The sequence below is a fragment of the Antennarius striatus genome, chromosome 15, assembly GCF_040054535.1.
Source record: "Antennarius striatus isolate MH-2024 chromosome 15, ASM4005453v1, whole genome shotgun sequence".
NCBI classification, from domain to species: Eukaryota; Metazoa; Chordata; class Actinopteri; order Lophiiformes; family Antennariidae; genus Antennarius; species Antennarius striatus.
Window position 1 is genome coordinate 13,322,716 of NC_090790.1, and position 23,455 is coordinate 13,346,170.

At 40.0% G+C, this 23,455-nt stretch overlaps 3 protein-coding genes across 9 annotated transcripts; 1 reads left to right on the forward strand and 2 right to left on the reverse strand.

Moving 5' to 3' along the window:
* Positions 1 to 84: 84 nt before the first annotated feature.
* On the reverse strand, positions 85 to 6,587 carry coq4 (coenzyme Q4 homolog (S. cerevisiae)). Of its 5 annotated transcripts, none has more exons than XM_068335519.1 (8): positions 6,454 to 6,587; positions 5,919 to 6,100; positions 3,684 to 3,836; positions 2,555 to 2,651; positions 2,366 to 2,468; positions 2,104 to 2,233; positions 1,620 to 1,713; positions 87 to 1,065 (listed from the first exon to the last, which is right to left on the reverse strand). In XM_068335519.1, the coding sequence occupies exons 2-8, from the start codon at positions 5,983 to 5,985 to the stop codon at positions 867 to 869; spliced, it is 843 nt and encodes a 280-aa protein (XP_068191620.1). In that variant the 5' UTR covers positions 5,986 to 6,100; positions 6,454 to 6,587; the 3' UTR covers positions 87 to 866. The 5 variants fall into 5 exon arrangements, with proteins under 5 accessions (XP_068191623.1, XP_068191620.1, XP_068191619.1 ...); XM_068335518.1 differs by having other exon boundaries at positions 3,684 to 3,839; XM_068335521.1 differs by lacking the exon at positions 5,919 to 6,100 and having other exon boundaries at positions 6,454 to 6,567.
* Positions 6,080 to 17,206, forward strand: traf2b (Tnf receptor-associated factor 2b). Of its 3 annotated transcripts, none has more exons than XM_068335512.1 (11): positions 6,080 to 6,219; positions 9,874 to 10,075; positions 10,724 to 10,802; positions 10,931 to 11,029; positions 12,554 to 12,715; positions 12,814 to 12,888; positions 13,094 to 13,168; positions 13,739 to 13,963; positions 14,050 to 14,353; positions 14,499 to 14,647; positions 14,727 to 17,206. In XM_068335512.1, exons 2-11 carry the CDS (start codon positions 9,891 to 9,893, stop codon positions 14,943 to 14,945), a joined length of 1,572 nt encoding a protein of 523 aa, XP_068191613.1. In that variant the 5' UTR covers positions 6,080 to 6,219; positions 9,874 to 9,890; the 3' UTR covers positions 14,946 to 17,206. The 3 variants fall into 3 exon arrangements, with proteins under 3 accessions (XP_068191613.1, XP_068191614.1, XP_068191615.1); XM_068335513.1 differs by lacking the exon at positions 6,080 to 6,219 and adding an exon at positions 6,522 to 6,658; XM_068335514.1 differs by lacking the exon at positions 6,080 to 6,219 and adding an exon at positions 8,660 to 9,767.
* Positions 16,844 to 23,271, reverse strand: fbxw5 (F-box and WD repeat domain containing 5). The gene is made up of 10 exons (XM_068335511.1): positions 23,026 to 23,271; positions 21,264 to 21,459; positions 21,006 to 21,163; positions 20,389 to 20,572; positions 20,008 to 20,156; positions 19,501 to 19,824; positions 19,222 to 19,405; positions 18,979 to 19,126; positions 18,649 to 18,861; positions 16,844 to 18,537 (listed from the first exon to the last, which is right to left on the reverse strand). The coding sequence occupies exons 2-10, from the start codon at positions 21,448 to 21,450 to the stop codon at positions 18,252 to 18,254; spliced, it is 1,833 nt and encodes a 610-aa protein (XP_068191612.1). The 5' UTR covers positions 21,451 to 21,459; positions 23,026 to 23,271; the 3' UTR covers positions 16,844 to 18,251.
* Positions 23,272 to 23,455: the final 184 nt, after the last annotated feature.

Here is a 23,455-nt window from a genome sequence, read left to right on the forward strand (position 1 = left end):
CAGTTGCATGTTCAGACAAACCGTTCACATACATGGTACCTGTTAATTGTAGTTCAATTTAATTAAAGTTTAACTATCCAATCAGTAAGCGATTGATACAGGACACACATCTTTATCTCCACTATGGAGGAGAAGGGAACACTTCAGTTTCAGCTTTTGTAAACAGGATGAGATGAAAACTGTGGATTTTAATCAACCCTGTAGGGATCGTTGAAAATTTTTTCTAGAAGGCAGGAACTTTTCTCCATGGCTGCAGCTAACGTTTATCAATGCTAAACTAATGCTTATTTATACAGTATACGTATAAGATAGCAGTGATGTTGAGTCAATCAAGTAGTTAACCGATTCTTGTTCTCTTGCACACAACTCTCGATATGAAGCCTTCTTAAGTGGGAGAGTTTGAGGTTTTTAATATATACCTTCTCAACTCATATCAACTGTGTGTACAGTGGAACTTCCTGTTGACATTTCAGTAAAAAGGGATTTTAAATTTGGTCTATAAGTAACTTGTGTGGAAAGATCACAGAATCCCTTATAGCAGGGAGTTGTTGGTTTTTTTTACTCCAGCTCTTTTCCAAATATCAAACACGCACCTTGCCACTTTATCAAAAGATGGCAACACTTGATGTCTAAGAGTGGCTTGGCAAACTTGGAACATTTCTACCAGCTGAAGTGACATTCCTGCAGACAAGCCAAAGTAAGTGTTGATTCATTCACGATTTAGAAGGAAGAAACCAAAGTTTCTTAAGTGAGAAACTCCCATTTCCGTGACAATGATTAACATCCTCCTTGTACAAAAAGTCCAGAACATGATGCTTTATTTCTGGTGAATCTGCTTTTAAAAGTCTTGTCCTGTGACTTATGAATCACTCGTCTTTTTTTTTTTGTACGTTCTTGTTTGTAGCACTGAGTATGACAGGAGGTGGTTCTATGTTGAGTTCTTTTCGAAGGTCCTCAACGCTCTGCTCCCATCGCCTTTCATAGAAAATATTGAGGACGCATCGAGACTGCCAGCCATTCCGAAGAGCCCATGGACCCAAGGTAGTGAAGAGCGACTGTAAACGTCTGGGACAATAGCAAGAAAGAGATTTAGTATGACTGAACAAGAGATCCTAACGTAGTCATAAAACCATATGCCACAACCCAGTTCGCCAAAAGATAAAAGGAGGTTCTGGTTTTGAATGTGTAAAGATTTTTTACAGGCAATAAAATGGTTCATAAAAGTAGTGATGTTATATACTGTCATTTTATCCCTTTGTTATGCTCAAAGTTTTAACATGTCAATAAAACAAGGCAGCCAAACCAGAATGTGTTCTCTGGTGTCTTCCTATTGAGAAAGGCAGGTGCCTTATAAAGAAGGTGGTGACTGATTAAGCCAACCTTCTAGGTCAAGATGAGGTCTAAGACTATGAAGTTAATGACCAGTTATTGTTACTGGATGTTTAAAGGTATAAAATCAACTCCACTCAGATCTGTTTTCATGGGTGAGGCAGAATAAGAGTGACAAATTCCTTCCTTGAATAGACTGCAAATATGGCCCTGATTCCACTACCGATCCTGCATAAGATATGTTAAAGATAAACTTTTTGCACTCTACACTTGAAACTCTAGTGCTGTACCTCGCATTTAGCCGAAGTGGCCCCAACACAGCTCCAAGAGCACACATGGGGAGCCCGGTCTGAGCAGCCTCAAACCATTTCACTGCCACCTCGCCTGGAAGTAGCAGCAAGAAGCAGAAAAAAAGAGTCAAAAATTTTAGGAAATGAAAAAAGGGAAGCAGTGGTTGGTTTCATGTGTTGCAACGTCTGTGGTGAAACTCTTTTTGTGTAACATTTGTTTTTTTCCTTGTACTTTACTGAGTTTTCAAGTTTTTGTTCCATTTACAGTGACACAGAATCAGTGTACACATGTCACTAGAAAACCAAAATTGTTGGCTCAGCAATGTGGAGCACATAGTTCTGAAAAGCTAGAGATGTGTGAGAAAACAAAACAAAACAGGGAAGACACTAAATTTAGATCTAAGTACAGCAATGCCATTTTCTAGATAGCCTGAATTGTTCTGGATGGTGATGGTCTTAAGCTGTCGGACGGACCCTGACTCACCCAACATGTTAGTGGGCATTCCCAGCAAGGTGTGCAACAAGTCATGGACTTCTCTGTATCTCTGCATTACGTAAGCCAGCTCCTCGTTGTCAACAAACTTGACGTCCGCCCTCGAGTCGGGGGTAACATTCTGACAGAAAGGAAAGTAAATGCACGAGTAACAACAAAAGAGATACTCACACAGAAGAACTTCAGGGGAAATGTGACAAGATTAACGAAAGAAAAACAATCCAAAAAAAATTTTTTGTCTGCAGGGACTCACATTGTCCTCCAGAAAACGGAGATATTCTCTACCAAAAGAGCCATCAGGCAGGGACTCCATTTGGCTCAGATCAAGCGTTGAAAGTTTGATCCTTGGCCTTTCTCTGCAATAACAAGTCCATCATGAAAACTTTATTTTTAAGCACCTATATTTAAATGCTAGTTAATAAAGAGTGTTACAAGCACCCACGTTAGGATTGTGTAGCCTTCAGGGTCATTTCTCATCTTGTCCCTGAGATTTTTTAACGATAGGTGTCCTGTTGTCTCGCCGAGCACCGCAACCATGTCTGTCACAACGTTAAATAGTGTTAAAAGTACAATGAAGAATGTTCTAAGGGGTAAAATCTGCAATTTAACTAACCCAGAATAACATTTGACTGGAAAAAATTGTCTAGTTTTAAACAAAAATATACATTTTATTGTGTATTACACTGGCATAAACCATCAGGTTGTGAGAACATCTGTACAGAAATCACCTTTGAAACACCTGTGGTCTCTAAAATAATGCAGTATGACACGTATCAACTTCCTCTTCCTTCCTGAACATTCAGGTGATGCATTCTCATTTCTTTCCCACACATTTTTAAACGTTTACGGGAGCAGAAGTCTCCAGTGAACAAGAAATTCATATTAGGAAACTCCACTTTATTTGTACATTTGAAAAAGAACAGGTGCTGTCCCAGTAAAACCCATTCTGTTCTATTCATGTGACCTGAAACTATGGAAGCATGCCCAGTCGCAAGCATGCAAACTGACTTGCTTCACCACCATAATTGGAGGTCCAAAAGCAGAAAATACACCAAACAAAAAGACTGTAATGGAGGTTTTAGTTTTACATATTTAGGTATTTTTAACACTGTGATCATTGTTTGGGTGTAATAAAATAAAATGCTCAAGAAACAGAGTATATCTGACAGAAATTTGATTTAATGAGATCTTCGCTGGCTTCGTGTCTGAAATGAAACTGATGAAGCAAATCTAGTAAAGCTGTAAACCACCGGTTAGAATTTAGATTCATTTTAATTTGATGGACTTCCAGATGAAGGTGTTTGTTTGTTTGTTTCATATCATTTTGTGATGAACTTCTTACATTTGCCTAAGCTGTGTTATGAGAACTAAAGGCAATCCCACGGGTACAGCTTAACTTAAGAAAATAAATCCTTGACTGTTTGGAATATCATGGGTTTTCTTTCTTCTCTTTTGTCTTCCTTTGAATTTATTTGGCAAGACGAAACAGAGAAAAAACAAAGACCAGAAATACAAATACAAAATATTAAACGTAAAGGAAACTTTCCCGTGCTGATGTGCGTGAATCTCACCGTGTCTGTAGGGATCCTGCAGTGCAGCCACACCTGACCCAACAGCCAACAGGGCTTTCTGCATGGGGGTGGTGTGGATGTGTCCGGGATAAAGGCCATCATAGACGCCATCTGTAAACCCAATGCTTCTACTGTGCAGCTGGTGGGGACACACTGCTGGTGGACACACACATGGAGTAACATTAGGAATTCAAACACATTTAGACAGTCTGAAAGTGGAAATGAAACATAAAAATTAAGCACGCTGTTTTTGAATTTGTCCCCTTCACTTCAAAGAGTCTTTACAAATATTTAAAAGATGTAAGTCATCTTTTAGATATTTGTATGACTGTTCTCAATATTTACTTTTGGTTTTGTTATGTCAAAACACAGATGGATGGCTGCTACAAAGAAAAATGTATGAGGGCATTTTTCTTTGACAGAGGTATGAACTTTCAAATTCCGCTTCTAAATCTATGAATCCTACATCACATGCAAGCATGTGTAATGTGGATTTAAAACAACTCTTGAGCCACTGATGGCAAAGCTAAAAGAGGAGAAACACAGTTAACTTCTACTGAATAACAATAAATATATATGGACACCAATATAAAAATGAACAAGAGACACTGGCTTTCTTCTTAAGATCATATATTTTCATATTATCAGACTTCCTGTCACGGGTTGGGCTCACTTCAGAACAGACCAGTGAGAAAAGATAAGCCATATTAGCTTTTACATGCCTGACTGAAAAAGCTTTATATTCTACGTGTTAATAGATAACTAACTACACAAACGGATTGTTCTACTGTTGATTAATTCTGTTTTTTCTTGTTAACAGGATTAGCTTTTTTACATGTTACTCATTTAGTATTCTCAACTCTGGAGCTGATTTCACAACATCTATGATGATACCAAAGCCCACAACTCAAACAGAGATTTGTGGGCTAAGACAAAACAAGACAAACCACCTCAATACCTTATCTTCACCTTTGTTAAAATACCCCTATGTCTCAGCGCTTACTCTTCAACTTTCTCTTCCTCTCGCTGTCTTCTTGTTTTTGCTTGCACCACTTCCAATCCAAGTGTCTAAAACTGCCTTGAGACTTACGTATATCTCTTGTGTAACAAGTCAAGGAGTTGAATGAGATTTTTTTTTTACATCACAGACAAGTCTCATTGATAATATTAGAAAGTCAGCATCAACACATTGAAAGTTCGTGACAAAACTGTTGCTGGATGACCACCCAGGAGCCGAGGTGGAAAATCAGCCTGACCCACAGCTCATGGACCTGATTGGAGAAATCTTAGCCAACTGACTTGAAAGAAAGAAAACTCAAAAATGTCCTCTTTTCATTTAGTGCCCAATTTTTCCTCATCACAGTTCTTTCTGGAACGGTTATTAGTTAACTATCCGTGTAGTGTATGTGTTTAACCTGATTGTATTCCCACAAATAATTTCCCATCATGACAAGTCACAAACATCTAGGAGAATGCCGTTTAGATCGATGAGATGAAACTGGAGCTTTTTGGAAAGTCACATCAGCTCTATGTCCACAGATGGAAAAAAGGAGTATACAAAGAGAATAACATGGTGCAGTGGAACACAAAGGTTTGATTATGTACTGTATTCTGGGGCTGCTTTGCTCCATCTGGCACATGAGTGTCTTGGATCTGTGCAGGTTACAATGAATTCTCAATACTATCAAACCAAAGATGGCTAAAAACAAATCACTGATCTAGTCTGAAGTGGCCTTTTTTGAGCTCTGATCTAAATCCCATTGAACATCTGCAGAAGGAGCTGAAATATGCAGCCGAGGACCAGGGAGAATACCTGTCCATAGGTGCAGAGGTTTCTTTTTGAGTCACAGAAATGAGACACAAATTCATCGCTAACACCAGTTCTGTCCAGGCCTGTTCCATCCGCTTGTTAAGTCGGTCAAACACAAGACCTTTTTGGATCAACTGAGCTTCCATACGAACTCGTCTATACCATATTAATCCGGACAAGGTCAATATTGTTGAGCTAATGTCCTGACTGACATCTATCCGAGTAATTATTGATATGTACGACTTTATTAATATCAATCTGATTTTAGCTCAGTACGCAGTTGTTACTTAAGTTGCTACATAGCTGTTGTGTATTGTTTATATTGTAAATTATGTTAACAGTACTTTTTTCAGACGTTAAAACTAAAATCTGCACATTTTCGCTTTATCATAACACGAAATCATGTAATAAAACATTTTTATTACCTTTAGGATTCAAGAAACACCGTCGCTTGTGTACAGCTTTTAACGATTTACCCAAACGCAGCCACATTGTGAAGGCTAATGCGCAGGCGCGGAGTAGACACACGTTTTTGACTCCAGGGCAGCCCTGGCGGTGGGGCGGGGTTTCACATCCGTTTACTTCATAGAAGAACGCTGACTCCGTGCTGCGCAGATGAATTAGGTTATCACATCTGAAGGCTAGTTGAAATAAAGCGTGTAAAGCAGCTAAAGGTTGAACAACAGACGCTACGTTCGCTTCTACGGTGTCACACAAGAAGACAAGGTTAGCTAGAATGTGTACCTAAACCGATGGCTAGCTTAGCAGTGAGCTACCTAAGCAGTTATTCAGCTAAACCCATATGAAAAAAACCTTGTTGAATTTACAATTTAAGTTAACTAATTGCCTGAATTAGTGTATATTAACTCTCGAGAAGTAAATGAAAGTAGGATATTACTGCTTGTTTTTATTTTTAGTCGGTGACACGTTTGCGAAAAAGATGTTAAACGAACTACGTACCATGAAAGTTACCCCTGTCTGCGCAACTCTACAAATGGCTAAACACACTATTAGCGAAACTGCTTGAGAGAAGACAGAATGAACCAGTTCCTCTTCTTTAACTTGGTAACTCGAAGCGCTGACGTGTTGAGTGGGTGTAGCGTTTGAAATACTGGATCAGGCTTATGCGCGGTTACAACCTCCGACTGGCGCGTTCTTGAAGTCGGTGAGTAAAAGCTTCACTTTGTGTTTCTCGATCATGGTAGAAAAGACTCCAGTGTTAAGAATTCCTTGTTCGGAATACAGTACAGTGTATAGAAACATGAGGAGAAACATGGCGATCGGACGGAGGCTGCATGGAGGGAGCAGCCAGGGCAGAGGGTGTTTCTGTGACTTCATTACAGCTGCTAATGACAACTAAATGTAGTCAAGAGACTAAAGAAGAGGTTTAGGCTGAGGGAACAGTTTTACTTCTTTGTTTTTCAACACAGTTCTTGAGAAGGAACCTAGAGGCCCCACGTAGAGGTCATCTCATCACAGATCAGTCGTGGTGTGGTTGTTACGGAGCTGTGGTGTGGGGCTGTCATTCTCACACACTGTAGAAAAATACAGTATGTTAGGCTAGTCTGTGTGGTTTATGGTGAAAGAGGACATGAAGGTAGTTGGTGTGAGAGAAGACCATCCAGAAGACAGGGTTAGATGGAGGCAGCTGATTCACTGTGGCGACCCCTGAAGGGAGAAGCCTGAAGGAGAAGAGTCTGTGTGGTGTATGACGCTAAAACATGACACATGGCCTCAAAATCCACCGGCTCATGGATGTCATGTTTGGGTGTGTGCTGTTGGGTGTTGGTTGTGTTGGGTGTATGATGTTGGATGTCTGATGTTGGGTGTCTGTTGTGTGTATGATGTTGGATATGTGATGTTGGGTGTACAGTATATGCTGATGTGTGAATGCTGTTGCTGTCATTGCAATGTTGATTGTTTTGTTTTCCTCAACAGCGTTGGAACAAATTGAACTTGTGGAACGATTGCCTAATAGAAACAACTGGTTGTCATTAACTAGTGTGATAACTATTTATTTAATTTGTGTTAACTCATGTTTTGGCAATGGAGGAAAATGCCCCAGTAGCAATCATACAGTTTATGATTAAATGTTGACTGTTATTGCCTGTGATTCTTTATGCCTTGTTAGTCATATGTTGACTTATGACACGGTCTCATGACGAGCGTGATCATGTTTTTTCCAAGCGGTCACATCATCAGATTTTTAAAAAATTATAATTCCTTCTGTAAATGATCATCCTGAAATGTTTATATTTCAATGGTTTAAGCATTCCCACAGTTACCAATCGAGTTGTTGGGACAATAATAACCGTGGAGTTTTCTCATGGCATTGACTTTTTCCCTTTTTAAAAAAAAATGTTTTCAGTCAGTCTTCAGTTGACTTCCTCGAATGAAAGAGGATGCGTTCCTTTATCAGAGACATTGATTAAATTGAAAGCTCTAGAAAGAGGATTCTCATCAATCTGATGACAGTATTTAAGAACTGCTTCTGCCAGATAAAGATTGTTTTGTTACCAAATGATGCATCGTGTGAGAGTAACATGTCATTACATCCACCAAGTTTTGTTTGGCTGCGTTTGAACTCTTTGTTATGTATCTTTATGGGTGGTGCTGCTTTTCTAAGACAGGTTTTGCTCGTAGTTAATGGATGTGTGGGGAAATACCTATTTGCTTTCGGTGCAGTGTAATCTTTGAACCAGATGAATAATATACCTGTTATGATCCAATTACAGAGATCCAGAAAAGGTTCTGATGTAATTATGTCAACATGTAAAGCTGTAAACTGTATTTTCCCTTGACATGTGGACTAAAGTACTGGCAAATGATTTGTAATTAATAAAATACAAACTTAAAGTGCAACACAAGATACAACAGGCCATCTAAATTAACCAGTCGTACAACAGGATATTCAGCTTAATGTCTTTGGCATCCTTCTATTTCAAGACATTTCTTGTGAAAGTTACTCATGTTTTGTGTCTTGCTTGGTCTTTTTTATTTTCCTTTTCCACCCTTTAGCCATCTTGTCTCATGTCGAGTATTTCAAGTTTTAACTGAATACTTACCTTTTTTTCCACTGGCTTTTAACTCCAGACACATTCTGTTTTTTGTTTGCCTTGTTTTTGTTCTGTTTTTTTCACTTGAGAGACCTTTTTTTTAATGTGCTAGTTAAAGAACTTTGACCTTGAAGTTATATGCAAAGAGAAATGATCTGGGCCTTGTTTTGCCACCTTGTGGCTCCAGTCAATACTAACACACAATACTTCCAGGCCTGCACACACCCATTTTTTCATGTGTGAAACCGAATCTGGTTATTCATCCTAGCACACAATAAACTCTGTGTGCATTTTGACAAAAGGAGTGCTTGTTTTAAGCAAGAAGGGGATGTTTTATTGTGGCTTGACATCTGAAATGAGGTAAAACACCACTCAGTCATTTCCCATAAAGGGTTTGTCAATGATTAACTTTACACAGGAAACAGATAAAGCATTTATAACGCGGGCATTTTAAAATATTTTTTTATGAAGGTGTGAAAGAAACAGTTCTCCCACAGCTGTTGTGATTGGAACAACAGAAAATCTTGAATTAAGGCGCACTGTGGGCCTTGGAACACTTCATGATTTTTAAAGTTTGACAGCAAGACATAAGAGTAAATTTTTCAACCAATTCCGTCAATTTTGACCCGTAGAGCTCAGCAATGTTTGTTTTTTATAGTATCTTTCTACAATTTAGACTTTATGCTAAAATATTGGAATGGATCAACCTGCAAAATCTAAAGAGAGTCTGTTGTTGTTTTTTATAAATTCAACTAGAGTGCACCAGACTAAGAAATATTCTAATAAACTAATCTGCTGGTTCTAAATAGTTGTAGTATAGTATTTTACACATGCAAACCAGATGCCATCCACCCATGTTCTTTGGGTGGGTTGGATGGATGCAGATAAATTACCAAGCTTCTCCCATTGGGCGTTCTTCGTGTCTTGTAGGTGTGTGTTGCAGGCAGAGCAGTACCTTGTGTTTTGTGGTTGACTAAACTTATTCAAATTGGTGTTATGTTGTTTCTGCTCTGCCAGGTGAAAACCTTCTATAGTTTACATCCACCAGTTAGAGCTAAAGAAGCCTCTTGAATGAGAGGTGAAACGTTGCCCGACATTTAACAGAAGCCCAGTTGTTTCTAATTCAACCCTTTAGAGAACCGGTACACATCTCATAGACTTCATTAACATGGCTGGTTGGGAAAAGGCTGGCCATTTGACCATGAATTTCATTTACATGTAGGTTATAAGCGTATAATGACCACAGCATTTATTTAATACATATGAATCATTTGGTGGTGACATGGACATGTTTTCAGCTGTCGTGTTTGGTGTTCGTTCACAGAGTAAAGAACCGCACGGATGGAGAAAATGTCTCGGATTTTTTTGGACTGCTCCAGCTCTTTACCGGGGATCCCCCTCAGTGTGCTGTCGGTGCCCATGGAGAACAAATACAGATGTCAGCAGTGTCTGCAGGTCCTGAGGAAGCCCGTCCAGGCTCAGTGCGGTCATCGCTTCTGTGTGCACTGCTTCAAGCAGCTCACCAGGTAGAAAGGAGCTCCTCAGACCCCAATGCATACCCTCTACCTGGACACGCTTCGTCACATCCTGTGTTCTTATTATGGGAAATCTTTACACTCAAACTCAGTCATTTGATGCAGACTCATCTCTCACATGACTGAATTCTTGATCACAGAGATCTGACCACACTCTCTCAGTCTAAAGGTGTCTGCTTTCGTTTTCCCACTTCTTTGTCCTTTCACTGATTGGCTAGTTGATTTTCTCCATTAATGCGTGACCCTTTGACTGTTCTTGCTTTGAAGGGACTATTGAACATGAGGTTGCAAGAAAGGGGATAGAATCATTCTGACAAATGAAATTCAATCAAAACATGAAACAAATGAAAATAAAACTTTAGTATGTACACTAAAGTGTACATACGGAGTCTCACTTTACAGATTGTATGATCACAAATACATGGTCAATTTCTGTGATGCGGCTTTAACCTTTATACCAAAGCACGTGTGACATAGCTGTTTTAAACGCCTTGTTAGAAATCCATTACTGTACTGCTTGTCTATGAGAACATATTGCATTATGCCGATCATTCCATATACTGTATATTTACAGTATATATATTCATTTTGTGTGTGAAATTTATACAACATGAAGGTAACAACTATTTTGTTTGTCAGTTCTGGGCCAAGACCGTGTGAAGCCTGCCGCCAAGAGGAAATATATGAAGAACCCATTTCCATTCTAAATAGTAGTGAGGTAAGCATCTTTCCACACATCTAGTGAGACATCTTCTTAACACCTACTCTGCTTCAAAGAAAATTAAGCAAAAGGAAAATAATTTCTCTCATTTCTTCTTCACTTCACCCCACCCCCCCCTTCATCAGGCGTTTCCAGACAATGCTGCAGGTCGAGAAATAGCGAGTCTGCCCGCCAGATGTTTAAACCAGGACTGCAAATGGACAGGCTCAATTAAAGAATATGAGGTGAACCATTTAATTCTACTCGTGTGTGAGTGTTAGTCATCTTGCTTGTCCCTTTCGAGTCCAAATTAACCCATGTGTCGGTTTATTGCTCCAGAATCAGCTGTTTGTTCGGTTTGTTAATCTTTCCAAAGTCAGTTTAGTGTTCTGATTGTGTCTCCCAGATTGTGTGAATCCCCCAAATGTCTTGTGCTCTCCCTGAACAGTGTGGCAGCATTGTTTGCACTGCAGCAACAGGAGCTCAGAAGCAGGAAGTGAAATGTAATGCAGCCTGGAAAGTCCCTGTGTAACCAGCTCAGCTAACAGCATATCAGTGGGAAAGTACCAGAACTGCTGAAATCAAGATTAACATGAAGTGCTGCTAGTTAGCTAACCATAATATGATAACGACACTTTCTTTTTTGCTTCTCTAGTTCTCATGGGAACTACTTGGTTTACACCAGCTGTCAGATATAAAACAGGACTGCGTGTGTGTTCTGTGTGAATGAGAATCTAACACCTAGTTTGGTTTCCACCATCACCACCTGGGTGGAGTTAGATGCCTCCTGATGCTCATTCTAAGCTCAGGATGTTTTTAATAGTTTGGCTTTGCTTAGATGGCGATGGAATTGTGCCTGTATTGTGTGGAACACCCACGTGTTCAGCTCAGTTTGTTGTGAATTCCTGTCTTAGTCAGTATTGTGTGGAAAGTCTCGCTCACCTTTTAGCTGGCATTAAACTCCGAGTGCAGAAATGTGGTTTCTGAGTCAAATCATGAGGAAGTGGAGCCGGAAGCTAAAGGCCACTCAAATGTCGTTCCGTTCTGCTGTTGCGATTTTTTTTATTGGGGTTTTGGAGAAGTGAGCAAAGTGAAAAGCAGACTAACTTACCTGCTGTTCCCGGTTGACGTCTCCATGAGGATCGTTGTTAGTCTGTTGTGGAGGAGTCTAACTTTCAGTTTGATGAACTCCACCCTCAATCTGAGGCTCCCCCTTTCATTTCAGAGATTTTTGTTGTTTTTGTTGTTTTTTGTAACAACAAAGAAACAAAAGAGATTTTATGCGTTTTTTAACTGTTTTTATTACAAATAAAAAACAACTATATATTTCTGTCCTTCTCTTCTTGTTCTATTTTGATCTCTCTTTTTACTCTGGTCATATTTTAACAATCAGATGACACTCAATTACCTGTAAGTAACTGGTAATCCTTTAGTATTGGATTACATACGGAGGTAATAATTACCTGATCACAAAATGGTGTTTACCTGATAAGACTTCATTAAACTTCTACTTTTTAAAGCATTGTACATGACTGTTACTGTTTTTTTTCTTTCATTTCTAATGTCAATATAAATAAATCAAATGCAAAATTGTTTCTTGTTTGTATAAAAATTGTTTGATTAACCACAATATAAATTATGTTATGATTTAAAACGTAAGTCACCTTTATTTGAAATCATCTTTGGGGAAGAAAAAGAAATAGAATTCCAGACAAATCTGCTTTGAATGCATGAATCTAATAATGAGATTGAATCTCTTCTGTTTTAAGATTCTGCATGAAGGTCACTGTGAATTTGAGCGCATCCAGTGTGAAGACTGTCAGAACTTTATCCTGCGTATGGATAAGGACCGACACACTGAAAGAGAATGTGAAGCAAGAACCCTCAACTGTAAATACTGCAAGATGACCTTTAACTTTAAAGACATCAAGGTGAGACACAGAACCTGTTGTTGAATCCAACAACCTCTGGTTGTATTTACACGAAGGAACCCAAAATAATGAAGTCATGCTCGTGGTGTGTTCTTAAGGCCCATGATGAGGTGTGCGTGAAGTTTCCCTTACAATGCAAAGACTGTGGCAAGAAAAAGATTCCAAGAGAAAAGGTTTGGGCTGTTTTTGTTTGCACAACATTAGAAAAGACATTTTGAAAAAAAGCGTGTCTGTTACATTAACTGTCTGAAGAGTGAAGGGGATCTTTCTAATGGAGGTTTGTCAGCAACTCTTGACTTTTTCTCTGACTGACAGACCTTCAGATTTAATCTGTTGGTCCTGGATCACTAACTTTTATCTCTCTTTTTATTCCATCAGTTCCTTGATCACAGTAGGTCTTGTGTGAAGTCAAAAGGCGTCTGTCCATTCAGTGAAGTGGGATGTAAATCTGTGGTACGTATAAGAATCTAAATAAATACAGTTCCTTCATTCTGTTAGTTTGAATTCAGTCGGCACAATTGTAGTTGTTTTCAAGGTATTTCAAAGGGAATCTGATATTTTGGAGAATATATGTATTCGCTGTCTGGCTGATTGTTATAGCAGATTGATAGAACCATACCACTGTTAGCTCAGTATAAATACAGTACTAGAGTTAGGAGCAAATGGGTAGCTCTATTATTGTGTAAAACAGTGTTATTGTTAACCCGAAAGAACAGAAAGTTTATTCTGTTATGTGTTAACCCGAAAGAACAGAAAGTTTATTTTTTTACTACAAAATGTTCCGCTCCTTTATCTCTCTGCCACCATTCAACCAACAATCAACATTAACAATTTATAATTTATTAGCACGTTTCTGCTAACGTCACTTGGTTTCATCCACATTAGATAGATCTGTGGGCGATAGATCCTTCTCTCTGAGATTTTTTTCACTTATTTCAGGTGTACAAAGTGTAGAACACTTAACAGCCCGGCAGACGTTCACTTGAGTTTGTCCCTGATTAACAGCAGCGTCTCTGCTCTCAGGTAGAAAATGGAAAGCTCGGCGACCACGAGCAGAGCAGCGTCATGGAGCATCTGCGTCTGCTGCTGCCCATGGTGCTGTCCATGAGTCGGACGCGGCCTAACGCCTCTGGTTCCAGCGAGTGGCAGGAGGATTCTGGTCTGGGGTTATATCGGGCTGCTGAGGAGGGAGGTAGTGTGACCATGGGGGACGCCGTCCGTGTGCCACCAGTGGATTTGGTAAAAAAGGTGAACCTTAAACTAAAAGCGCTCTTTGTTACCATCAGATTTTTAAAATTTCCGAACAAGGACCTGAATGCGTTCCTCTCTGACAGGTGACCGCTTTAGAGAACATCATCTGCGTCCTGAACCGAGAGGTGGAGCGCAGCTCGGTCACCCTGGAGGCTTTCACGCATCAGCATCGCTTAGACCAGGAAAAGATTGAAAACCTCTCCAATAAAATTTCTCAGCTTGAGAGAACGGTCACGATGAGAGATCTGCAGCTGTCTCAAACGGAACAGATGGTGAGAGAACTCCAGTTGTGTACCTATGACGGGATATTCATCTGGAAAATCGCCGACTTTTCGCGCCGCAGACAGGAAGCTGTGGCCGGCCGAACACCTGCGATGTTTTCTCCAGGTGAGTTGTTGCTCTCCAAAGATCATTCACTTCAGGCGTGCTTGGTATCCGTGCAGAAATGTTAATTAACCAGATACTTGTCGTCACTCTTTTCACTTTTTATGTTGTTCTCATTTTCTGGCTTCGGGTTTTTGTTTCCTCGCAGCATTTTATTCCAGCAAATACGGATATAAAATGTGTCTGAGGCTTTACTTGAATGGCGACGGAACGGGACGAGGAACACACCTTTCGCTGTTCTTTGTGGTCATGAGGGGAAAGTGTGACGCGCTGCTCAAGTGGCCGTTCAGTCAGAAGGTCGGCAGGATTGCAGTTGATTGTTTCCCCAGCTAGGACCTACCGTCAAACGCAGACTAACGCTCCTCTCCTTCACCAGGTAACTCTGATGCTTTTAGACCAGAACAACAGGGAACACATCATCGATGCCTTCCGGCCGGATGTCACCTCCACTTCCTTTCAGCAGCCGATCAGTGAGATGAACATCGCCAGCGGCTGCCCGCTCTTCTGTCCTCTGGCCAAACTGGCGGGAAAGAGCCCGTATCTGAGAGATGATACTATTTTCATCAAAGCCATCGTAGACCTGACTGGCTTATAGGGTGTGGACTGTGGAAGTTAAAGCACCGAAATAAATAATTGTAAATTAAATCAATCTCTAGAGTAGTAATTATAATAAATATTATTATTATTATAGTTATAATATGAACATTTATTGAATAAATATGCGTATTATAATCATGGATCTAAAATGTTTATGGACATTGATCAACAAAACAAAATTTGTGGTAATATTAGTAATAGCACTATATGAAATAAACTATCCTAGACACGTAAGTACATATATATATATATATATAGCGTGAGAGAGACACACATACAAATATACATATCTGTGTACACTAAATTTTATAATTATATACTGTTATTATTATATACATGGATCCTATATGATCCTTTATCTATACACACATCTACTCAACCAGGCAAAGCTTTGGGCACCTTTTCACTATTTACATTATAGATTCTCACTGAAGGCATCAAACCTCTGAACAGATTGAAAGTCAAACGGCGCGTACTCTAAGAAATCTAAAACGTAAAATCTATTTAGACTTCTTTCACAATTTTATGTTTGCTATATAATTCCATATATCTCGATTCATAGTTTTGATGTCATCAGTTTGTATCTACAATGTAGGAAGTAATAAAAATACATAAATAATATGAATAAATTAAGACCATTGAATGAGAAGGTGTGTCCAAACTTGACCGGTACTGCATATGCCTATGTTTTTTGTTCTGATAAAAAAAACTGCTCTGGGTTTTTTATTCCAAGAGACTGGTAGTGTACTATATATTCATTTTTATCATGACCCAAACTATTGATCCTCAGAAGATGCTTCTGTCTGTGAATGTCAAACACTTTAGTCCACATTTACACGCTTCAACGTGTCCTGGAAAGCTTTCCATGCTGTTTTGCTTTGGTTTTGACCAAAGAAATGCTCAGCTGGACTTTGTTTACTGCTAAACATCTTATTTTAAAATAGGAACAGAAACCAAAACAAAGGTGCACAGATGTTATTTCAAGAAAATGAGACTCACCGCCTTTTAGACTGGGCAGATGTCGATTCAAAATGAAAATGAATGAAGTGAAACCTAAACTGGTGGCATGTAAAGAAGCCATTTGAGATGGTCTAAAAGATTTCAGCCTCTAATCATATGTTGTTAGAACATTTAAATGGATTGATTCTAAAGCTCTACGAGAAATGTCTTAACTATTTAATGGTTTGACATCAAATTTGCTGCAAACCTGCACGGCCTCCCCAGTAGGAATCGTACACTCTCTGTTGATCTGTTATATTTTTGCACCATCAGTAGCTTATATATTGTTTTGATACGCATTTTATTTATTTTTTAAAGAATTTCCTGGGTTTTTTAACTTTGTGATCTTAAACTTGATAACTTTAGATCTTTTGGGGTTGATTGGACAGATTGGTATTTGAAGACTTAATTGTAATAAACTATATATTACTAATATTAATTGTAAGCATGCCATAATGGTAAAGACAGAAATGAAGCCTGACATATGTTAGCATCATCATTTTGAGCTTGTTAGCATTCTAGGGTTAGCTTCTAGCACAAAGTACATTATATATCATTCAAATAAATAGAAATATTAACCATCACCGATATCTTAAATTAGCTATGCCATCCAATGTTTAACCTTAGTTTCCACGGTAACCCACCATGACTGTTTCTTACCAACAACAACAAATTATGTCAAATCTCAGTGTTCGGCTTTCTGAGTCAAGGCTTACTAGTAAATAATATTATTCTGATATCTGTTCAGTTTTTCAGGGCATCCTTTATTTCCAGGGAGTTCAGTATTAGAGGACCAGAAACATAATAAACACCGTTCAGTGGATGACAAGAGTCAGCTGATGACTTCAAACAGGTCTGAAAATACAACAACCGGGCAGTTCAACGTAGAAAAAAATGTGAAATTAAAGTTTTATTAGTTACTCCAGCAAGTTAGTCAACTCTACTTTGTGTGTTCCTATCGGTCCTTGGGCAATAGGAGGATTACACCTTAAGACATTTCGGGGCACATAAAAAAAAAAGTATTCACCAGGCTTCTGGATTAAAACAAGGGGGGGTGCATTATTATTTATTGTTAGAGTCCTTCGACTTGGTGTAACGGGTCTATTTTAGAATGATTTTGTGTTAGTTGGTTGTGCTTTTAAATTATCCAAATTACAGATATGCTACGGTGGTTAAATATGTGCAACACATGTATGAATGTCCACAGAATTCATGAGTACTTCATTGTTTTTGCTCAAATAAATACTTATTACAACTTCAGTGACAATTTAGTTCATGCATATTTTTTAAAAAGTAAAATCACTTTCCGTGAAAGTTGCCTCCTCCATCCTGTAACACCGATCAGATACATGTCAGAGGATGCTGAGGTGGTGATTCTGAATCGACAGTCAGCACCACCATGAGCTACTTGTAAATAGTCGTCCAAATATTTCCTAGTTGTTCTTATGTGGGACATGATGCTAGGAGACAACCGTCTTTTGCACATGAGGAAATATTTAATTTATAGTCTCCTGGAGACGCAGGTCTAACCTTCACATCACAAAGTCTTAAGGAAAAAAAAGTGAATGTGTCTAAATACAATTCTATATAATATTCCCAAATGTAAATTGGCTACACAAGTACTTTTTCCACAGCCATGCTTGACACAACATACTTTTTGAGTTTACTAAATAAAGCCACCAACAGTAGAGTGAGGATCATTTCTTGGGCACAACAACTGGGTGGGATGTGATTAAAAATTAAAGCAGACCTCAAAGAGTCTCAATCCCTTTTAGTTTTAAAATGGGTTGTTTTTGGGAGGAGTTCATATATCGCCATATATCACTGGAAAAAGGAAGCATTCTCACTTACAGCTCTTCAGTGAGCAAGAAATGACAGCTGAGGTCAGAAGGCGCCATTTCTGCAGTAGATTTACACACATTTACACCTTAGGTCCAGGAGTCACATGTCGGACATGTCCAGACAAGACATTAGATAAAAACAGAAAAAAACATTACTGTGGAGCACGTTTGGACCTCAGTCCAGTGCGTTTAGGTGTTAGCTGTAGCCATCTCTTTCTGGATGACATTCATTCATAAGTCCTGCTGACAGCACCATGGAGTCTGTTGATTTCTGTCCTTTACCGCTGCAGCAGTGCTTTCCTACGTCTAACCTTGACTCTCGTCACGTCCGTCTCCTGCTTGCTGAAGACGGCGGCCGCTGCCGTGCATCACATGTTCATATATTCACACTACAGAGGAGAAAAAGATCAATCGTTCCTCTTGTTCCTGTCCCAAGTACCTCTGCAAGCGATTCCCAACCTGGGTCACGGTTTTCCATTGACGCTGCTGGCGGATGTGGAGTTCTTACTGCGGCTTAGCCAGGACGACAGGAAGCTGCGGGGCCTCAGGGGCCGAGCGGGGGCTTGTGCCAGGCGGACCATCCGCGGTGAGCGCCACACTTTGATGGTAGAATCATCACTGGCAGTCAGAAGCAGCTCCTGGTCAGCGGGGCTGAATCCGACAGAGTTCACCACGTCGTCATGAGCTAGACGTGCCAGACAGATGTTGTAATGACGGTCCCAAATATAGCCGTGCTTGTCCTCCGCTCCACTGTGGATTAGGAAGTGGGGAGTTGAATTTATCGCCACACATTCATCAAAAGCAAGTGAACATCTATGATAACAGCTACAAGCGCCCTGCTCTCTCTCCTCATTCACCCACCTGGCGACAAAGTCTCTGCTGACATCGAGGAAGATGAAGAAGCACTCGTCATTGGGCGTGAAGGCTCGGTGAGCCCGAAGGCTTCTTCTCTCCTCCCTCAAACTCTTCAGATCGATCACATGCAGATCAATCTCCTCGGCAATGGGAGGAGGAGACATGGGGTCAGAGATCACGCACCCGGCTGGCCAAGCTCGACTATTCACATAGAGGTACCTGATCAATGAAAAGAAAGGCTTAAATTAAAAGTTTCAGAACCCAATGACAACAAGGGTTAATCTATATATGCAGCCATACAATGTATTTTCTGAATAAGACGCATCATTTACTGACCTGTGGTCTGGAGAAAGGCCCATACCGATAATGTGTCCATGGATATCGATGACGTGGTCCAGGGAATCAAAAAATTCATCTGAATTCCGCTCTTCCCCGAGCACAGGACCGCAAGTGGTCATTTGGTCCGGCTTGATCCGTTTAATACCTGGACAACAAAGACAGAGGAGTTGTGAGAAATAGTTGTACATAATTCTTTTTGTATTTCCTAAATAAATCTGCTTGCTTCAGAGGCCCTCTTACCTATCTGGTGAGGGGAATATGTAAGGCTGCCGGTGGTGAAGAGTAAGTATGTTTTGTCGTCTCCCTCATCAGACGCAGTGGGCTCAAACAGGCTGGAGTCCGGGGCCTTGGTGTAGGCCCGTCCCATCATCTGAGCCACCTGGCTCTCGATCTCCAGTTCTCTGACACCTACGTTTTTACGACTCTAACAGGAAGGAAGAAAAACAAAGAAGCAAACAGAATTTTAAAATAAGATCATTTTATAAAATTGATCGGTATGTATCTCATGTCTTCGCTCACTTGTATAACATGATCCAAGCCTGAGATGGTGGGCTGAGCAAAGTGGGCGGAGGAGACGCTGTGATATCTGGCTTCTCTCTGGTGTTCCTCGCTCTCCACTTCCTCGTCTTCTTCTTCGCTGCAGGAGGAACCCAGGTCAAACAGGAGGGGCTGGTGCTGCCCTTTCTGCTTCCGAGCCTGAGACTGAGCCTCGTAGTCCAGTAGCAGGTCTGGGTTGTCATGGCGTCGGCAGTGGGCCACCATCACTGTGCGAATGGTGCTGGCATTGATGTTCTGGATCTTGAAAAGGCGCTTGACGACATTGACATTCTCTGATTCAACATCCTGTCAGAGCAAAGCAAAGGATGATGAGGAAAGACATTATGAAGGTTGTGTAATATTTAGTGAGCAAACTGTTAATATTCAATGCAGAAAGAATGCTCTTCTAGATGTTGGACAGTATAGGATAATAAAAATTCTTCCTTTGGATCTTTCCTTTTCACTTGGAAAAGATTTTTACTGTCTCACCTGGAAGGCTTTATTGAGCCAGAGCACAGAGCAGGACATCATGTTGCCAATCCAGTGCAGGTTTCCAGAGATCAGATGGGTCTCGTTCAGCCAGCAGCCGAACACATCGTAAGGCTTGTTCCTCACACGCGACAACAGCGTGTAATTTTCTGTAATATGTTGAAACATGGGAAGGACAAGCACCGAGCACACACGTTTATGAAGGAGTAACATGCAAAGAATGAATGATTTTTCATTCATTCACACAAAGTTATTGTCAAATTCACAAAACATCTCAAACATTCCTGATCCACTCAACATCTAGTCATCTGTTCCTGATAAAGTGGAGACTGAGTGTAAAAAGGAGGAACGTGAGATCATCAAGAATTTTCGGGTTCTCACCCAGACTGATGACAGCTATTTCCCCAGATGAGGAGTGGTGTGGACCCAGATAGACACCCGACACAAGGAGCAGGGTGTCATCGGCATTGAACTGTGAAAACTGAGTGTAGCCCCAGTTAAACGGACGCATGCTCGAGCTGTGCACCAGTGAGATATTACCGTCTGTCCGCTCTGTGTCCCATAGCTGCAAAACAAGATAAGTTTGGATGAAATGAGAGAAAGAAGGAGGACAAGACTTCCAGCTGGTGTTTACATATTTAAATGGTCAGAAAAGAAAGGTCTCAAACCTGCAGAGCAACAGAAAAATAAAAAAGTAGGGAAACAGGAGAGTAATCCTAATGACTGAACGTTAAGATGCATAAACGTAAGTGAAGCTGAATCCACTTGTAACTCCTAAAAAGTTATTAAAATATATCTCTAAGCACAATAAACTAAAAATAGACAACGCAGAAAAAGTCAAATCAATTGAGAGCAAAGTGAGTGATGCAGTACTCAAATGTTTCCATCTATTGTTAGTTTCACTTGTTTGAAGTCCTACTTTGGAGTAGGACTACCAGTAAACACATACAGAAAATACCCTTGATGAAACATGGCCTGCAAAATCTTTCAATCCCCACCTTCACTGTGCAGTCTTTGGAACAGGAGGAGAACCGGTGACCCCTGTGAGCGAAAGACAGGTGGAGGACTTGGTCGCTGTGCTCTCTCAACGTCTGAACCTCCACGCAGGGAATACAGTCAAACAGACGCTTGAACTCCCTGTACCACGACACAGCCGCTGCACACAGAGCAGGAGATGAAATATTTATTTAGTGTGTTTCTATGTAAATAAATAAATAACACTAGGATTAATTTTTCATAAAATTTTGATGATTTACAAGGGTGTCGCGGCACAGAGCGCGGTATGCGGTAGTAGCTGTAGAACAGCTCCCTCCAAAGGAATTCATCTCTGGAGACAGCCAGCCACTGTCTACAGGTCAGACCGGCTCTCAGCACTGCATCGTAGGGCAAACGTAAGAAGATCTCCAACACCAGGCTGTCCGGCAGAAGTGGGCCACACTCCATCCTATCATCCTGTGGACCACACATATCACAAGGAGCAAATTGTGTGAAAGCAGCTTCAACTCTTCAATAGTAAATCCGATATTTATTTCAATGACTTGTTCGGAAGTTAAATAATGAGGAATAAATCAAAGTGAAGACACAAAAAAGTAGAAAATCCCCACAAATACAAAGCTGGAACAAGATTTATATGAAATAGTTCAGAAGGTGGACATGCAGACTGCATGAAGGGAACTAAAATCTGATTGTAATCATTTAATGCCAGGGATCAAAATGATTTTACAAAACACAGGTTGCACCATTTTACACTGAGATGTTGAAAAGCCTTTCTTGTTCTCGATGTTGAACTGGTAATGACTATAACAATATCACAGTAAACCCATCATCCAGAGAGAAATAATAGATCCTATCTTTGATACTGAGTCAAGATAATGAAATGTCAATGAGCTGCAGTTGTATGATGTGTTTTGGTATCCAAACAATTCTTAAAAACCTACACCTCGAAAAATACTTTCAGCCAGCAGATTACAAGAAAAGTTAGTTGTGGTGGTTTATTTTGTGTCTAACAGTTAAACAGCAGGTTTTTTAGTGTATATCCAGCATTTGACTCTTCTGCTTCAACATTACAGTTCAACTGTGACAGGAAGAAATAAGCATGTGACAAATCACATGTGACAAAGCCAATCACAGGTTCTCAAAAGCATAAGTCGTTATATTTGAGCAGACGGATGCTTTTTTTTTTTTTACAGCCTCATTCAACCAGAGAGGATGACATGCTGTGTTCCAGGTGAGATAACAAAATGTCTCTAAAGCCAGTAACACTCGTTCAGCCTGTGCACCCCTGCATAACTTGAGGCCCAATATTCACTGGGACTAATTTGAGCCCGACAGCTGTGACCTCATGTATTGGTGTGTGTTAAAAATGCACACACACGAATGACTTGAGCTGCACAGTTCATTCAAGCTAACACCAGTAGTTGACACGACAGGACATCCACCAGAACTTCCTTCAGACAGTAGATTTTATGACTTAACATCAACACAGTGACATTACCTCAAAGACAAGCACGAACAATCTTTTTCAAAGAACTTCATGTGGACTTCGCTTCACTAAAAAAAAAATCAACGAGAGCGTTTTTAAGCCCGTCAAGTTCATGCTTCTCTGAGCAGAACCAACCCGTCGTGTGAAGATGACCTAACATGGGCATTTTTAGTTGCTGTGCGTAAAAGTCAGAACAAGTTAATGTTTCCACAGAAAGATGACAAGTACCATACCGACGTGCGAAACATTATGGAGCAAAACATCGTGCAATTAGTGAATATTATATATAGCTATCAGGCAAAAATCAGTTGACAGCTTAATTTGCAAATATGCTAACCTAATATGTATACCAAGCTAACGTAAAGCTAGCTAAATTGTCAGCTAGCCTGTTAGCTGACATTTGTTTTCAACTTTTAGCTACATTTGAGCAGATTTATGTTACGACAAGAAGTGGTTTCTAGAGTCAAGAACACTTCGGAAACGTGAGTCATTCATTTTGGCTCGACATACAGCTGCTGACATAAACTGAGACTCACCTGCTAGATCAAGGTATGTTGGAGAGAAATTCAGACGGCTCCCGAGAGCTAACAGCTAGCTACAGAGGAATGACAACAACCATCCGGCAGTGGGGAACCGACAAGACCCTACTAATAGATAACATCACCATCGCTCCACCAAGGCTGTCTCAATCGATTCGATATTTACGCAATGACAGTATTGGCAGCTTTACAAGCAGTGCAAGATATCATTTCTGTTACAAGTGAATTATTTATGACAAAATGCCACAAATTCTTTGTCATCGTCAAAGGGCATCACGAAGTAATGGTTTCCGTGTTTGTAGTTTAGTATTTCATTCGATTTTTCTTGGTTGAATGGGGAAAATAATCTTATATTTTTGTGCCATTCATGTGTATTATTTATCGCAAGCGAATGCTGTGGCATAAATTTGTAAATGAAAACGTACTT

Excerpts from the sequence above, each read along its gene's own strand:
- traf2b (XM_068335512.1), top strand. The coding sequence starts at position 9,891 with ATGGAGAAAATGTCTCGGATTTTTTTGGACTGCTCCAGCTCTTTACCG. Across the intron at positions 10,076-10,723 it reads TGCTTCAAGCAGCTCACCAG|TTCTGGGCCAAGACCGTGTG; the intron begins GTAGAAAGGAGC and ends TTTGTTTGTCAG. Across the intron at positions 12,889-13,093 it reads AAAAGATTCCAAGAGAAAAG|TTCCTTGATCACAGTAGGTC; the intron begins GTTTGGGCTGTT and ends TTATTCCATCAG.
- coq4 (XM_068335518.1), bottom strand. The coding sequence starts at position 5,985 with ATGTGGCTGCGTTTGGGTAAATCGTTAAAAGCTGTACACAAGCGACGG. Across the intron at positions 2,234-2,365 it reads TCCGTTTTCTGGAGGACAAT|AATGTTACCCCCGACTCGAG; the intron begins GTGAGTCCCTGC and ends CCTTTCTGTCAG. Across the intron at positions 1,714-2,103 it reads AATGCCCACTAACATGTTGG|GCGAGGTGGCAGTGAAATGG; the intron begins GTGAGTCAGGGT and ends TGCTACTTCCAG.
- fbxw5 (XM_068335511.1), bottom strand. The coding sequence starts at position 21,450 with ATGGAGTGTGGCCCACTTCTGCCGGACAGCCTGGTGTTGGAGATCTTC. Across the intron at positions 18,862-18,978 it reads GGCCTTTCTCCAGACCACAG|GTACCTCTATGTGAATAGTC; the intron begins GTCAGTAAATGA and ends TTCATTGATCAG. Across the intron at positions 18,538-18,648 it reads AGCAGAGACTTTGTCGCCAG|TGGAGCGGAGGACAAGCACG; the intron begins GTGGGTGAATGA and ends CCTAATCCACAG.